At 37.6% G+C, this 16,093-nt stretch overlaps 4 protein-coding genes, 1 non-coding gene and 1 pseudogene across 7 annotated transcripts; 3 read left to right on the top strand and 3 right to left on the bottom strand.

Annotated features, from left to right (window-relative positions):
- The first annotated feature begins 1,793 nt into the window (after window positions 1–1,793).
- LOC133707507 (transcription factor TRY-like) lies at window positions 1,794–3,166 on the top strand. 3 transcript variants are annotated; one of them, XR_009845142.1, is made up of 3 exons: window positions 1,794–1,831; window positions 2,071–2,158; window positions 2,930–3,166. XR_009845142.1 is itself a non-coding variant. In XM_062133079.1 (2 exons), the coding sequence occupies exons 1-2, from the start codon at window positions 2,058–2,060 to the stop codon at window positions 3,048–3,050; spliced, it is 222 nt and encodes a 73-aa protein (XP_061989063.1). In that variant the 5' UTR covers window positions 1,869–2,057; the 3' UTR covers window positions 3,051–3,166. The 3 variants fall into 3 exon arrangements, 1 of the variants encoding a protein (XP_061989063.1); XR_009845141.1 differs by having other exon boundaries at window positions 2,067–2,158; XM_062133079.1 differs by lacking the exon at window positions 1,794–1,831 and having other exon boundaries at window positions 1,869–2,158.
- Window positions 3,167–5,840: 2,674 nt separating this feature from the next.
- LOC133743271 (probable WRKY transcription factor 53) lies at window positions 5,841–7,897 on the top strand. Its single transcript, XM_062171137.1, has 3 exons — window positions 5,841–6,513; window positions 6,603–6,734; window positions 7,095–7,897. Exons 1-3 carry the CDS (start codon window positions 6,182–6,184, stop codon window positions 7,708–7,710), a joined length of 1,080 nt encoding a protein of 359 aa, XP_062027121.1. The 5' UTR covers window positions 5,841–6,181; the 3' UTR covers window positions 7,711–7,897.
- Window positions 7,898–7,989: 92 nt separating this feature from the next.
- Window positions 7,990–9,772, bottom strand: LOC133743272 (uncharacterized). Its single transcript, XM_062171138.1, has 3 exons — window positions 9,269–9,772; window positions 8,610–8,627; window positions 7,990–8,512 (listed from the first exon to the last, which is right to left on the bottom strand). The coding sequence occupies exons 1-3, from the start codon at window positions 9,720–9,722 to the stop codon at window positions 8,325–8,327; spliced, it is 660 nt and encodes a 219-aa protein (XP_062027122.1). The 5' UTR covers window positions 9,723–9,772; the 3' UTR covers window positions 7,990–8,324.
- Window positions 9,773–9,796: 24 nt separating this feature from the next.
- TRNAS-GCU (transfer RNA serine (anticodon GCU)) lies at window positions 9,797–9,878 on the bottom strand. Its single transcript has one exon. It is a non-coding gene; the product is annotated as a tRNA-Ser (tRNA).
- Window positions 9,879–10,890: 1,012 nt separating this feature from the next.
- On the top strand, window positions 10,891–13,236 carry LOC133742004 (putative receptor protein kinase ZmPK1). Its single transcript, XM_062169701.1, has one exon. The coding sequence runs from the start codon at window positions 11,019–11,021 to the stop codon at window positions 13,167–13,169; it is 2,151 nt and encodes a 716-aa protein (XP_062025685.1). The 5' UTR covers window positions 10,891–11,018; the 3' UTR covers window positions 13,170–13,236.
- An 865-nt stretch (window positions 13,237–14,101) lies between these two features.
- LOC133707199 (NADPH HC-toxin reductase 2-like) lies at window positions 14,102–15,723 on the bottom strand (annotated as a pseudogene).
- Window positions 15,724–16,093: the final 370 nt, after the last annotated feature.

Raw genomic sequence — 16,093 nt, 5'->3', positions numbered from 1 at the left:
GTTGGTGAATTTTTCCCATTTATTTTCTTTTGCACTTTTATTTTGGAATAGAGGCTTCTTTTTGGAATAGAATCCCGCTCATTTTTTTTACTTAAGATTAGGTTAGATCAAAGTTCAATTTCCCTCCAATGTACAAAATAATAATTTAAAATTTTAGACTCTAAAAGCACATCGCCAAATTTTAGACTCTAGAAGCACACCCCGCGGCAAGGCATTATTTAGCAAATTTCATTGAAGAGCTTGTGATATATGAATTGTAGTATGACAAGGATCTTGTCTTCCTAGTATAACTCTTGTCTCGTGAAGAAACAAAAAAATCAACAACTATTAATGTACCAATTTAGTACCGTCTTATAAGAAGATGTGATGTGATCAACTTATTTTCTTTGTCTCTTGGTGAGCTTATGTTACCAAGTGTCTTTGTTACTTACACTATTCATTTGATTCCCTGCTCAATCGTAGTTAATCTCTATTAGATCTAAATCAGATAGTGAAGAATAAATATCTAACTGTGTGCTCACTTGCTTGTTCGCCCCTCCTTGTGGTTAAAATTTTGACTTTGCACTTTCTCATTGCCATGAAAATTCATAGAAGCAATACGTACTTAATTTACCTCTATTTGTTTGATCAACCACGGACTAGTCTCTCTGTTTGATATTACATATTCTCTATTTTTTTAATTACAAGGAGGTCTTAAAAAGAGCCAATACAGCAAAAAGCAAAAACTAAGTTATAGTTTAGAGGCTAACAGAAGATTTGAATATAGAAACTTCACAAATATCATCGAGAAAAGCAGTAGCAACTTGGGGAAATGAATTATTTTTTTATTTTTTTTTTCTCTTTGAAATCTTAACAGGATTTCATCTCAAGAGGATTACTCCTCACTCAGATTCGCCTTGAGGAGATTTCTCCTTACTTGGATTCCCCTCAAGGAGTTTCTCTTCACCCAAATTTCCTTTAAGGGGATTACTCCTCACCCATATTTGTCTTGAGGAGATTTCTCCTCACACAGATTCACCTTGAGGCAGTTTTGCCTCACCCAAATCCGCCTTGACAGGTTTCACCTCACCTAGATTCGCCTTCAAAGATTTCGCCTTATCCAAATCCGCTTTGAGAGATTTTACCTCGAGACATTTTTTCAAATTGCTAGATTGCGCTGCCTCTCTATTAGGTCATTTCTTGACTAGAAACAGTTCATAAATTTTATATCCCATACAACCTCCACATTCCATAATGTATGTTTTTCTATGAATAATGGAGTAGCTTTTTTATTTTTTTCTCTTCTCACATTTTACAGATATTTCTTTATTTTATCAGAATATATCCCAAATATCTAATATATATATATATATATCCGAGATAAATCGGAGATTGTGAGAAAGTTCAAATTGCAACGTACTCATTAAGCGACAACCGTAGAAGCCGTCGCATAATTGGTCTTTTGTGATAAAATTAAAGTTGTCACATAAATATTAACCGACAACTGGTACAAGTCGTCGTCTAATTGGTTTTCAGCGAGGGAGTTCAAGTTGTCACATAAATATTAAGCGACAACTTGTAGAAGTCGTCACCTAATTTGTCTTTTACAAGAAAATTGAAGTTGTCACATAAACATTGACCGACAACTTATAGAAGTAGTCGCTTAATTGGTTTTTAGCGAGGAATTTCAAGTTGTCACATAAAAATTAAGCAACAATCCGTTGAGGTTGTCGTCTAATTGATTTTTTGCGAGAAAATTAAAGTTGTCACATGAATATTAACCGACAACTCGTAGAAGTTTTCGCTCAATTGAGTTTCAGTAGTAGTATTACTACTTCCATTAACTCAGAAGGTCTAGTACGTACTACTACTTACATGCTACTTTTCTTCTTCTTAATTTTATACTAAGCTTTATCAATATGTATATCTTCATGGATTATATATAGTTTATGTACTGCGCTGGCATGGCTGTTGTTTCAATTAATTGTCTCTGCCAGTTGATGATCAGAGAGGGATTTATTAACCATGAGGATATCCTATCATTGAATAGTTTTATTTAATGGAATGTTCATTGTTATATGGTTAAGGCAGAAGTGAGCAGTATGGACTGCGAGCTCATAAAGATGAGTGAACAAGAGAAGGATCTGATCAACAGGATGTACAGAATGGTTGGAGATAGGTAATTATTGTTTTGATGACATATATATGTATTTGTGTGTGTGTGTGATGTCTATCTTTATATAGCATTTGATTAATGTTGAAGTTCAAATACTAATCTGTATATATGTGGTATGCCTATTTTAGCCTTGTTAATGCTAGACAATTTTAGCTAGCTAAAGCAATAAGCAATTTGCAATTTGGTTTCAGTTTGTTTTCAATCAAGTCTCTGAAGTTATCTTAATTTGATTAGCAACCAGGTGCATCATTTAGAAGCCTGGTAATTAATTAGACAGAAATCACATAATCCTTGCACCTGATGTCATCAATTTAGGGACTTGATTGACGGTGGACGGAACAACTTTTTTTTTTGAGAAGAACGGTGGACGGAACAACTGGGAGTTGTTGAACCTCAAAACGAAAATAGTGATTTCCTTTTGAGATAATGCATATACATACGTATGAAAAGAGTTTATGGTTAATATTGTTCTTATAAAAGGAACATATATACTTCGTTATACATTTCCATTTCAATGGTCTCAGATATGAAGGGGAGGGTAAGAAACATGAGATACGATTAGGATATATAGGTGAAAGATTAGTTTTATCCTCTCTGATGTAAAATAAGAAATAAATATGGCAAGCAACCGGTAATTGTCACATTTTCTCATCTGGGAAAAGTTTTACACTGTTTGTGAACGCAAATAATAGTTGAACTAGATTGAATCATGTCTGAATATGATGTGTTAAATAAATAATAACTAGTATAGTGACAACAAATTGAATTTAGCAGGTGGCATTTGATAGCAGGTCGGATACCGGGTCGTAAAGCAGAAGAAATAGAGAGATTCTGGATAATAACACATACCGAGTCGTTTGCCCAGAATAGAGAAGAGAATGGAGCAAAGAATTGATAGACTGCCATTTAATTCATCTCCAAAAGTGCAGCGAATTTTGTGCTCTTTCACTTTTGGTTTAGAAATTTTTATTCATTAATTTCCTTATTTAGTACACTGGCATTTCTGTTTAATTATTAGGGGGTGTGACCACTTACCCAATTTCAACCTAAAAATTGCCCACTCACTCCACCAAGAGTTTTTTGCTCCCATTTACCCAATTTAATATTTAATGACACTTTTGCCCTTAACTCAATTAATTAATTACATTGCATCTCCTTGCCTCTCTCCTCTCCCCGATCTGCTCTTTCTCTATCATCCCCAGTCTCTGATCTCTCTCTCTCTCTCTCTCTCTCTCCCCCCTCCCCCCCCCCCCCCCCAAGAACCAGGTCTACATCAATTTCCGATTGGCTGCGTGCTGGCTTAATGTCCGTTGTCGTCGTCCTCGAGGATCATGGATCGCAGCTCGTCCCGCGCCGCTGGAAATCTCTTCCTCGAAGCACTTCATGAATGAGTTGAGCTCCTAAGTCACCTAAACGGGATCGAAATCAGCGAGGAGGTCCAGTAGGTCATCTCTGAGTCGCAATTTAAGAGGGTTCCAGAACAACAAAATGGTGATTACCAACTTAAATGGAGCTGGGTTGGATTTGGATTTGGTATTGGCTGCAATTTTGGGGTTGGATTTGGAGGTGTAGCTTTGAATTTGTTGGGTCTAGATCTTGATTTAGATTTCTTGTTGTCGAAGCACACCTGAAGATCCATTGTTTAGGTGTGTTGTTCTTCCAGATCTGAGCTTTTTAGAACCTGGATGTTTGATTAGTTTCTCTTAACAGCGTAATATGAGGTTGATTATTTGAAGTGGGCAATTGTTGGGATGTTTTCAGATTTTTTTTTTTTTTTTTTGGGGTTAACTGTGGGCAGAACGAGAAGGAAGATCTTGTTCTGGGCTTGGAGTCTAGTCGCCGGAAGATCTCGTCGGGAAGGCACGTTGATTATTGAGGGGCAATAATACAATTAGTGGGACAATAATATGATTACTGGGGGTCAATAATACGATTATTGGGGCAATAATAAGATTATTGGAGGGCAATAATATGATTACTGGGGGGCAATAATATGATCAATTGTGCCTGTAGTGTATTCATTTTGGTTTGGGGAGTTTATATAATTCACTAGACAGAAATAATATGATTATTGGAGGCAATAATATGATTTTTGGAAGGCAATAATAAGAGTATTGGGGGGCAATAATATGATTACTGGGGAGTAATAATATGATCACTCGGGGGCAATAATAGCCGGATTCTGGATTCCGGTGACCGGTCGCCGGATTCTGGTAATCAGTTGCAGGATTCCGGTAACCGATCTCCGGATTCCGGTCACCGGTCGCCGGATTCCGGTCACAGGAGTCGACTGCCGTCCACTGGTCACCGGAGTCCGTCAAGGTGGAGGATGACTTCTCCCTCTAAGTGAGAAAGAAGGAGAGGGCAAAAAAGTCCCAAAAATAAATAAAAAAGAATTAATTGGGTATTAGGGAAATAATCCCTTAGAGTGTTTTGGGTAAATGAGGTTTTTAAACTGTTGGTGGAGCAAGTGGGCAATTTGTTAGCTGAAAATGGGTAAATGATCATTTCTTTATATCTGTTTTCTTTTTAATTTTTATACTAAATTTCGAATCAAAACACACATTATATTTCTTTATTGCGATTTCATCACATTACATAGATTTGAATATGTGACAAAAACAATCAGGTAACAATTACTTGTAGCTCATGACATGACAAGTAATAGAGGCATTTTACTATGCGTATTGGTGACATGCTAAAAAGACTACACATGTTCAAGGGATGTAGAAAAGAGAAAGTGATGTGTAAACTATGATCTATATTAATCGAAATTTATTAATTCTATTTTTAAACTTTTTTTATGTTTGTAAACTATGCCGATTCACGATTGGCAATATACTAAAACAGTAATTAAGACCACACATGTTTAGAGATGTAAAAGAGAGAGAGAGAGTGAGGTGTAAACTATAAAGTATGATCTATATCAGTCTGAATTTATTAACTATACACTTAAAGTATGATCAGTTTAGTTCTGGTTGTAGTATGGGCTTTAAGTTATAATTTATTTTCTTCCTCAAAAAAAAAAAAAACTATAAGTGTTTTGATGTGTGAAAAGGGTACTTGATATTCTACATCTACTCGGAGAAGTTTCAACAGTACAAAGTTCTTGAGACTTTTGTAATTCTTGTATTCTCCACCAAAGCGCGGCCGCAGAGGAAAGAAGTTCTAGATCCTCAAGTTAAACAACAATAAAAGTGGAAACACGAGTTGAAATCCGGCCCTGTCAAAGTTTACATCACACTTTGCAATATAAACCTTATATATATATATATATATATATATATATATATATATATATATATATTTCAACAACTCCTGTCGTCACTTACGGTTCACCATTGCACTTTGCTCACTACTGGGAAGAAGTGAGTGTTACCAAACAATAACGCGGAATATGGTTTGAAAATTCATACCAAAACACTACTCATAGTCTCATACAGTTTATGTAGCTTTTCCCAATCATGTGCATTTCCCACAAACGACCAATCGTAAAGAGCGAGAGAGAAAGTGCTGGGTGAGAGACCCTTTTACAAGTTGAAGGAATTATTATATAGAACCGGTCAGCATATATGACCAAAGACTAGTCAGAGCTGAAAAACTCGGTTTCTTAGTCAAACCTTCAACTTTCTATCTTCCAAATCCAAAGAGGCACCTATATATACAAGACCCTCACTCTCACATTTCAAATACAAGTCTCTCACTCTCTCTATTTGCTTTCTCCAGCTTCACATAATACCCTTCTTCATTTTTCTGCCCAACTCAGTCCCTTGCTCTACAGAATCACTCTACTTCCATGTGCATAGCTTCTTGCTCTAAACAACAATCTGGGTCTTCGAAATCTCGTTGGCTTCTTCAACTCTTGCAGCAACGTTTGAAGCTTTTGCTTTTCAAAAATCTGAGATACCCGGTGTGATGAAGATGTGCTGATATTGTAACTGCATCCTGCTGTTTCAGACAAGTACCCAGATAAGCTCTGTGATATATTTTGCGGCAAAGTCCCTGTTGATATATAGAATTGCAGAAATGGATACTGCTAGTAAGAGCTGGGAGCAAAAGTCATTAGTTGGGGAGATCATTCAAGGGATGGAGCTAGCACAACAGTTGAGGCTAAGTCTGAGCGCAACATCAACTTCATCAGAAACTAGGGAGTTTTTAGTGCAAAGGATATTGACCTCGTACGAGAAGGCCCTTTTGCTACTGCAATTGAGTGGCACGCCTCAAACACCTCATGTGGATGCAAAATCCATTGTGCCTCAGGAGTCTCGAATGTCTGCCAACACAAGCCCTTGTGGTGATGACTATAACCACAGGAGTTTCAACGATCATCAGGACCTGCACGAAATCTCCAAAAAGAGGTGAGTTTAGACGATTTTAAGTCATAGAATATGAACAAGAAAACAATGCTAATTGATAACTAATATGCTTCCTGCTACATGTTTTGCAGAAAGATCATGGCCAAATGGACTGACCATGTCATAAGGGTTAGCTCTGAGAATGGGATTGAAGGACCTCATGAAGATGGCCATAGCTGGAGAAAATATGGGCAGAAAGATATTCTAGGAGCCAAATATCCTAGGTAATAAAACAGTCTCTTCTTAAATATTTATCTTATCCTTCTACAAAATCCATTTCACCCACCCAATCATTTGCAGCAATATTCACTGATGCCACGTATAGAAAAGCAATATATAATACCTTATCTATTACACGCACACACACAAAGCTGAACATTTTAGTGGAAATTAGAATCATCAATGAGAAAAAGTATTAAAAAAAAAAAAACAAACAAACAAAATGAGAAAAGAAGTATGTCACACACCTATTAGGTAAAACTTGAACTGGCCCACAAAAGGAGAAACACATGAGTCTTCAAAAGCATAATTTTCACTTTGTTATGAAGAAATCTGATGGTGAACCGTTTTGCTTATATTTGCAGAAGCTATTATAGATGCACCTTCAGGAACACACAAAACTGCTGGGCCACAAAGCAAGTGCAGAGATCAGATGAAGACCCTACCATATTTGAAATCACATACAAAGGAAAGCATACCTGCTCTCATGGCAGCACATCAGTTCCACCACCACCATCACCAGAACAGAAAGAACAAAAAAGACATAAGCGCGAGAACATTTCTGAACCACAGCAGTCTCAAGTGAACCAAATGAGCTTTCCAACTAATCTGAGGGTTGATACTGAGAATTTGGAAGACAGAGAGATGATGGCATCTCCATTCGCTTTTACTTCAACTTCATTTGGATGCATGATGAGTGGAGATGACTTCCTATCTCCGATGTTTGATAATGAGAATTTCTTTAGCGATTTCTCTCAACATTTGCTATCTCCAGCCGCAGGTGAATCAAATTACCACTTGGCACCACCAAGCCAAATGAGAAACATTGCAGTTAATGGGCAACTTTCAGAATCTGATCACACTGAGATAATCTCAGCCACCAATTCCTCAACCAATTCTCCAATTCCAGACATGGATTTCCCACTGGATCTAGTGGAATTCGACCCCAATTTCCAATTTGATGCTCCAGAATTTTTCTGATAATTCTACTTGGGTTTGAGGATAATAATAAGTAGCATTGTGGTTGCTGCTAGATTGTTAGACGTCTTGGATCAACAATGTAATATATGAGGAAGAAGACTTGTAAAAGATAAGAGTTTTTTTCTGATGTTGGCCAAGGGATAGAATTGATTATTATAACAAGTTTTCCTAGTATTTTTCTCTTTTATTCCAATTGAAGTCCTCCTAATCGGTTCATAATATAGCAGCAGTTCAACACAAACATCATATACCCAAATACAGAAAGCAGGGATATTGGAGTAACAGAAACAATAATTTGATTCTATTGGACAACAAGCAAACATTTCTATTAACAATATTTTCGGGCGTGGGGCTGAGCCTCCCAGTTAGGCTGGGTTCCAAACCCTGTTTCAACAAAAAAAAAATAACAAAAAGGTTGTAACTTTATATCTATTGAATGAGAGATTATGGTCTCTCAGGAGAACATCACAAAACAGACTGCAGAGATATTAGACATAGACATTTATTGGGTTGTTGTAAAGCAGAGAGCCAGAGAGAAAGAGTAAAAGACTGAAAGCCAATAGAGAAGTAAAACACGATAGGAACGAACACAAAGCAAAATATGTCTCGTGCACCTAAACAGAAGTTTTCTTCTCCTCTTTCAACCCTGGAACAGGATCTGACGTTCCTTCGTTTGCTTTAGCTTTCCTCAGAGCTTCTCTCAACCCCAATACAATGAATATGTTGGTTAGAGTGAGAAGTGACTCAGCGCCACCGTGTAACCAATCAACATTCGCCAAGGAAGTGCCGTAGTTCACCTTTGCTGTTGAGCCACATAAAGAGAGTAAGACAGTTAGGCATTGATATATTTACTCGACTGCTTATGAAGTGTACAACATTTTCAAACAGCGAAAACTTACCATAAATTCCTGCAGGGACTGATCAGCATCGACAGGAAAGCAAAGAACAAAAATGAAGGAACAAAAATGAAGTAAGTCAGAGTTGAAAGGCAGCAATTGAAAGTAAAAAATTGATAATAGCAAGGCAAATTCAACAAGAACTATATTTTCAGACACTGACAGTTTCAGTCAGAAATGAAGCATATTGAAACAAAATCTAGTACAAGGAAAGATTACTATCCCCTTCTCAAGAAATGATCAAAGGACCAATTTCCTGTATGATTATAGCTATATCACAATTTGCTAGACAGAAACACAAGCATTGTTCTTTTGGATTTCAAATTTAGACCAAGAACCTGTCTTTGAAGTTTATATATAAGCAACTCTAAAAACCACCCAAGTAGAAAATATAATAATAACCAGCAGTGTCCAAGAACAAAGGTACAAAAGCAACTAGACAATTGTGTAAAGACTGACCCAGTCCAATTTAACTTTTCTCTTATGCACCATGTAGAAAGAGTCGAATGGTTTCAATATCAATTATGAGATCCAAGCATTTGCTAATTGGCTATTATGTTCTCAAAGATAGGAAATTTACAACCCACTTAGGAGCTCAAGACAACAGTCAAAATTTCAGGAAAAAGTAAAAAATGTAAATTGAGAGGAGATGAAGAACTCACTGGTTGCCCCAACAAAAGCTAGCAAGAAGTAAAACCCAAAAAGAGTGAGCTTTGGGGCAGTCTTGGACTTGGTGATAAAGTACAAGAAACCAAGGTAGGGAAACAAAGAAGCTGCAAAGAGCTGTGAAGCTATGCTCTGTGAATCAATGTTGGGTGCCCATGGATCAACTGGAAATAGCACACCACAGACAATCCCACCTCTTATGTTTCTATTGCTAATCCTTCTCTGTGTATGACTCTTGGGGTTTCTGTTTCTTAGTGGTGGGTTTGGTTGGGGACTCTGCAAGAAAGAAGAGGAACCCAGAAAATGTGAAGGAACAAGAAAGTTGGAAGCTTTGCAATGAAATTGAATACAAGTACTAGTCATTGAGATAAACTGAGAGAGTTGCAGGGAGTGAGTGTTGTGTTGGAGTGCCTGTGGTTGAAGGAGATGGCTTTTGCGTTTTGCTATCATCAAAGTCCAAATGAGTAACTGATCATGGCCGTCGGTTTTGATTAGAAATCAATTTTGAGCAAAAAAGTTTTAAACGTCGCCTGAGAGATTCGAACTCTCGCGGGGAAACCCCATGTACTTAGCAGGCACACGCCTTAACCACTCGGCCAAAGCGACGGTTGATATTGACTTTTCAAAATGAAGACTATATGATAGCTTATAGTGTAATGAGAATTTGGACCTCTACCCTAAAATTTCCCGATGTAAATCACTATATCGTATAACCAAGAGCTTACAGTGCTTCTCAAAATTATTTTTATGTGTTCAGTATCATTTGGTATGGTGACATAAGTCTCTTATTTGTTATTGTATTTCTCAGTTGTTAATGTAATGAAAGCAAAATTTTTAAATGTTTTTAAAACTCAATCAAGATACATTTTTATTTACAATTTCTATATACTCAGCTATATCCCCCCGAGCCAAGTGGAGCATGCATGAAAGGAGTCAAATGCTTCTTCTATTCTTTTCCTTGGCGTAGCTAGGCCATCCTGGACTTGAACCAGAGACCTTACCTGTGAAGTAAATCATCGCACCGTAATTTTTTTTTTTTATGAGTTTGAGGAATATCACGTTCATAGGTCCAACCGCCTGAAATCTATATATATAAATTGAATGGACGGAATGATTAACTCACAATCAGTTGTTAGAATCATTAGATATTCTTTAGTCATTCAAAAATGCTTATCAACCTTATAAAAGTAATAGAAGTAATCTGAATTACCCGGCATTTTTTTCTTTTTCTTTTTTGGAGAAAGAATTGCCCGGCATATGTAATTACGTAGATTGACCAACTAAATATGGTGACATGGGGCTGCAAACTGCAAACAGTTGCGCGTTCACGCCCTTACTAAAATAAATTTCCTAGCCTCTTAGCTTTTAAAAGGTTTATTCAAGTGTATCTTCGCCAACATTGGCGATGGCATGGCTTCTATATATAGTCCCTCTGTGTTCTTCAAGAATCACAAACAAAACGTACTAAAAACTTCAAAAATGGGGTATGATCACCAAGCTATTTCATCCCCAAATTTCCCTTCTTTTCTTATTTTCTGTTTCATCACTGTGTTTTTCTACTCTTCTGCAACTGCAAAAACCCTCAACACATTACAAAGAGGCTCTTCTCTCTCAGTGAAAAATGATGTATCAGACTTCCTGACTTCCCCAGACAACTCTTTCACATGTGGGTTCTATGGTGTAGGCACCAATGCCTACTGGTTCTCCATCTGGTTCACCCACTCCAGGAACAGAACCGTAATTTGGATGGCCAACAGAAACCGACCCGTCAATGGCTTGGGCTCCAGAACCTCACTGACCCGAGATGGCTCAATGGTCTTGACAGATGTGGATGGCATGCAAGTCTGGTCTCCCAACCTCAACTCTAGTTCTGCCAACCTTGCTGAAAGGGCTGAGCTATTGAATTCTGGCAACCTTGTTTTGAGGGGCCCACAAGGTGAAATTCTATGGCAAAGCTTTGATTTTCCTACCAATACTCTTCTCCCTAACCAACTATTTACCAAGGGCATGAAGTTGGTCTCTAATATGTTAGGGAGAGGTAACTTTGGTAGTGGATATTATAGTTTCTATTTTGATAATGACAATGTGTTGAGGCTCATGTACGATGGTCCTGACATTTCAAGTCTTTATTGGCCAAATCCTGGTTATAGTGTGTTTGACAATGGTAGAACAAACTATAACAGTAGCAGAATTGCTGTTTTTGATGATTTGGGTCGTTTTTTGTCCAGTGATCTATGGCGGTTTCGTGCAAGTGACATGGGTTTGGGGCCGAAAAGGCGGTTGACTATAGATTATGATGGGAATTTGAGACTTTATAGTCTCAATTCAACAGGGTTTTGGGTGGTGACTTGGGAAGCTCTCATTCAGAGGTGTAGGGTTCACGGGATTTGTGGGAGAAATGGGATTTGTGTTTATACACCAGAGCCCAAATGTTCATGCCCTCCTGGCTATGAGGTGTTGGATAAAACTAACTGGAACAAAGGTTGCATCCCTAAGTTCAACCTTACATGCTCAGAGCCAGTGAAATTCCTTAAGATTCCAAATGTGGACTTTTTTGGATTTGATCTCAAATTCATGGAGTCCATTACCTTTAGCGCTTGCAGAAAACTCTGCGTAGATGATTGCCGGTGTCAAGCATTTCGTTACAAGCTAGCAGAAAAATCTACGACGACTCTGTGTTACACTAAAAATGCTCTTTTCAATGGGCACAAGTCTCCGTTTTACCCGGGCAGCATATACTTCAAACTACCTCTTAATGTGGATACATCACTACCTGCCAAGCTCAGTGTGACTGGTTCATGCATGAACAATGAGACCATGGCTGTGGTAGTAGGTTCTGCTTCAATGTATGACAAGAAAACTAAAAGGATGAGATGGGTGTATCTGTATTCTTTTGCTTCTGCAGTTGGTGTAGTTGAATTTTTTTTCATAGTATCAGGTTGGTACTTACTTTTCCGAAGACGTGGCGCTGTAGCTCCCACCTTGCAAGATGACTTTCGTCGGATTTCAAGTCATTTCAGAATGTATCTCTCTTCTGAGCTCAAGAAAGCAACTCAAAACTTCAAGGAAGAGTTGGGAAGAGGGTCTTCTGGGGTTGTGTATAAGGGTGTTCTAGAAGACCAAAGAGTTGTAGCTGTCAAGAAATTGGGAGATATTTATCATGCAGAAGATGTGTTTTGGGCAGAAGTAACCACAATCGGAAAAATCCATCACATGAATCTAGTGAGAACATGGGGATTCTGTTCAGAAAATAAACATAGGCTCCTGATCACTGAGTACATCGAAAATGGATCGTTGGACAAGCATTTGTTCTCTCCAGGTTTTCTTGCATGGAAAGAAAGGTTTAAAGTTGCAATGGGGATAGCTAAAGGTTTAGCCTATCTTCACCATGAGTGTCTAGAGTGGGTTATACATTGTGATGTGAAGCCTGAAAATGTACTCCTAGACAGTGATTTTGAGCCAAAGATTGCGGATTTTGGGCTTGCAAAGTTATCTCAAAGAGGCAGCCGCGGTTCACAGTTCTCTCAAATGAGAGGAACAAAGGGGTACATGGCTCCAGAGTGGGCTTCTAACCTTCCAATCACTGCAAAAGTTGATGTGTACAGTTATGGAGTGGTGATTCTAGAGATAGTGAAGGGCATTCGGCTTTCAAATTGGGTGACGGAAGATGATGAGGAGATAGAAACAGAGATGACAAGGTTTATCAGAGTAGCGAAACATAGAATTCAAAGTGGAGAAGAGTCATGGATAGAGGATATGTTGGATCCAAGATTGGATGGTGAATACAGCAGGAACCAAGCAGCAAAGATGATTAAGATTGGTATTTCCTGCGTGGAGGAAGATCGGTCTAAAAGACCAACAATGGATGCAATAGTACAAATGTTGCTAGAATGTTAAAGGTGAATCTTTATATTCATTCACCAAAAATAAAGGAGCAATTAAGCTGTACGTAGTCTGTAGATGTCTTTTCTTGGTTTGATTATTACTACTAGAACTCTAGAAGTACTAGGTACAGTTGCTTTTGTAGAAGTTCATGGTTTTATTTAGCTATTATTGCTTTAGTTCACATGAAGTCATGAACTTCTTTTTGTAATATTTATAATAGATCGAAGTTTCTTTAGCTATTATCACTCATCTCAAGTATGAGAGCTGAGATTGAAGTTAGAAGCCTCCTGTTTTAATTTTCCAGTGTTCAGACCAGAACTTACAACTTTAACAGCTTGTTGTTAACTCATAAGTAGTATGGGATTCAATTGTGTTAAATTTACTTATGACCAACAAACCATTAGATTGCAGGTAAACCTTCATTCAATAAATAATGCTTAGCTAGATTAAACATTGTATGTTTAGAACAATCAAGTTACATTTTGAATCAAACGGTCATTTTCCTTCATTTCTGATACCAAATTTAGTGAAACTGGACCATTGCCTTGTTGGATTACCAGGAAAATGAGGTTGGAGTAGTTGGAACTCATTTTTCACAAAGAATTAGGGATAAGAATTCTCTCCATTTTCCTAGTTTCAATCTTCAGTTTTTAGTGCGACTGAATTGAATTAGGCCTCATAATTAACCAAAAGATGGGCTTGGCTAAGTCAGGGATGAGGAATCTTTGACCAAAAAAAAAAAAAAAAATCCCCTGATGAATTGCTATTCAAAATTTATCCATTCTCTGTTTGATTTTGGCTATTTTCTGTTTTCTGTGACATGGTAACTTGATGAAATGAATGTGCTTACAGCTCCTGCTGCTTTTGTAGAAGTTTACTTGAACTGCATGGTGTAATATTTGCAATTGAGAGATAATATATAATATGCAGATGATTCATCATAACAAACACTTGCGCTAGCTTATTGTTCATCAGCATATCTATCCCCCCATAATACAGCAACAAACACAAACTACTATACTACTTGAGAAAGAGAGCTCCCATTTAACTTCTTTGCCCATGCCACAATGTCATCTAGTATATCCTGTATGCCATACTTGTACTCAAAACCCATCTTCATCAGCTTACTGAAGTCACATTTGCTTCCTACTTGTGGCCCTTGAGTCAATCTGAAATGACATCAACAAACTTATACAGTTATACTAGCTCCAAGAAAAATGGGAGATTTTATCATGTATAAAAACTATGAGGACAAAAAATTAGTTTGGATCCCTTACTCTTTAGCTATGTTGTATTCAGGGTAAGTCTTTTGGAAGTACATTGCCATTTCTTTGATAGAGAGACCGGAAACTGCACAACAGAATCTACCTCTCATTGATAGTTGTTCCATGCAGAAAAAATGGGCGGCAAACATTATTAACGTGCGCTATAGGAACCGATCCAATACATTCTTGCAGAAGGTTTAATGAATTGCCAGAAAATAAGTCCCCAGTAAGTTGTGACAGAATCGCTCCCACGCTTATAGGCAAATATGAAAGAAGACTTTCTCCTCCCACTAAGCCATAAGGAAGAGTTACCACTTCTAAAATCCCATCATCAAAGTCGTTATAGCTCAGCACTGCTTTCTCAGCTAAGATCATCGATTTAAGATATCCCAGGAACATATGAAGTTCCAATTACAATCAAACATTCTGGTTTCAAAGTATCAATCAATAATACAGACATTGTGTTTTACTGCATCCAGATTCAAGAACAAGAAAAGGTACCACTGTGAAAGCATTGCCATAAGTATACGAGGCATCAAGTGGTGTCCAACATGATTCATCAAGGCAGGCTTTAAATCCAACTCCATCATCTCTTCTTGGGGACATAGAAAGTATGCTTGCAGTGTAGATGAGTCGCTTAACTGTCTGCGATAGAATGCAAGAATCAGCAATGCTTCTCACCCCAGCAACAGCTGCTTCACCTCTGCTTCACCTATGTCCTTGTACTGCATTAATTATCATATTCAAACCTTCAAATTGTCAAATCCCTCGCAACATTTCACCGTACGTATCATGGAATGAATAAACAATATGTATAGAATCTAGCAATTGCATCCCAAAATGCCTAAGCTCTAATAATAAGACAGATCAACAACTAGTTAGTGACTTGGTACTAATTAAGAGACAGCTTTCAGGGTTATGTTCAGTAGGAGTGGCAACATGAAAAACAAACTGACACCCTTGAATAGCATGATCAAACTCATTAGGATCATATAAATCAATTTGGAACAGCAATAATTTGGAGTCTGCATCAGGGAGAGACTTCAGAAGGCCTACTTTTGATGCATCCTCTGAACGATTGAGTAAAACAGACCACAAGATGAGAGGTTTGCACATATACACAAATACAAACAAGCATGTATGTATATATAGAAAAAGCATTCACAAACAGAGATAGACCTAAGTTTCTGACAGTGGCACGGACTGTATGGCCATTCTCCAGGGGCTTTTTGACAAGCCAACAGCCAATATATCCAGAACCACCTGTAACACAAACTCTAGAAACTTTTTCTTTTGGCATTTTTTAATGTGCTTCTTATTCTTCAGAATTAGTTTGATTTCAAAATCAACTAGATGTCATATACAAATATCTTTCTGTGGTCAAAGCAGCAGTTACAAGGAATGACAAGTAGCAAGGTTTTATCAAGAAGATATGATCAAGAACTGTTAGGTATGAATCTGGTCCATTCCACGTAAGTATGAGAATGAGATTGATGACATTGAGTACTCGCACTTCCTTAATTTTACATCACAAAAGTAATACAACAGTTCTACCGTGTATAAATTGGTGTTCAACAACATAAGTTGAAGTGTTGCAGGCACCACCCAACAACAATGCTACTTGAATGTCAGTTATCCTTATATGAAAGAAGTTGATGAAATTAAACTACA

The sequence above is a fragment of the Rosa rugosa genome, chromosome 4, assembly GCF_958449725.1.
Source record: "Rosa rugosa chromosome 4, drRosRugo1.1, whole genome shotgun sequence".
NCBI classification, from domain to species: Eukaryota; Viridiplantae; Streptophyta; class Magnoliopsida; order Rosales; family Rosaceae; genus Rosa; species Rosa rugosa.
This window is presented reverse-complemented; position numbering and strand designations above follow the sequence as displayed.

Bases quoted from the DNA above. Each gene is read 5' to 3' on its own strand.
- LOC133707507 (XM_062133079.1), top strand. From the start codon at position 2,058: ATGGTTAAGGCAGAAGTGAGCAGTATGGACTGCGAGCTCATAAAGATG. The intron at 2,159-2,929 runs GTAATTATTGTT...TGAATTTAGCAG, and splicing joins TACAGAATGGTTGGAGATAG to GTGGCATTTGATAGCAGGTC.
- LOC133743271 (XM_062171137.1), top strand. From the start codon at position 6,182: ATGGATACTGCTAGTAAGAGCTGGGAGCAAAAGTCATTAGTTGGGGAG. The intron at 6,514-6,602 runs GTGAGTTTAGAC...CATGTTTTGCAG, and splicing joins CACGAAATCTCCAAAAAGAG to AAAGATCATGGCCAAATGGA. The intron at 6,735-7,094 runs GTAATAAAACAG...TTATATTTGCAG, and splicing joins CTAGGAGCCAAATATCCTAG to AAGCTATTATAGATGCACCT.
- LOC133743272 (XM_062171138.1), bottom strand. From the start codon at position 9,722: ATGATAGCAAAACGCAAAAGCCATCTCCTTCAACCACAGGCACTCCAA.
- LOC133742004 (XM_062169701.1), top strand. From the start codon at position 11,019: ATGGCCAACAGAAACCGACCCGTCAATGGCTTGGGCTCCAGAACCTCA.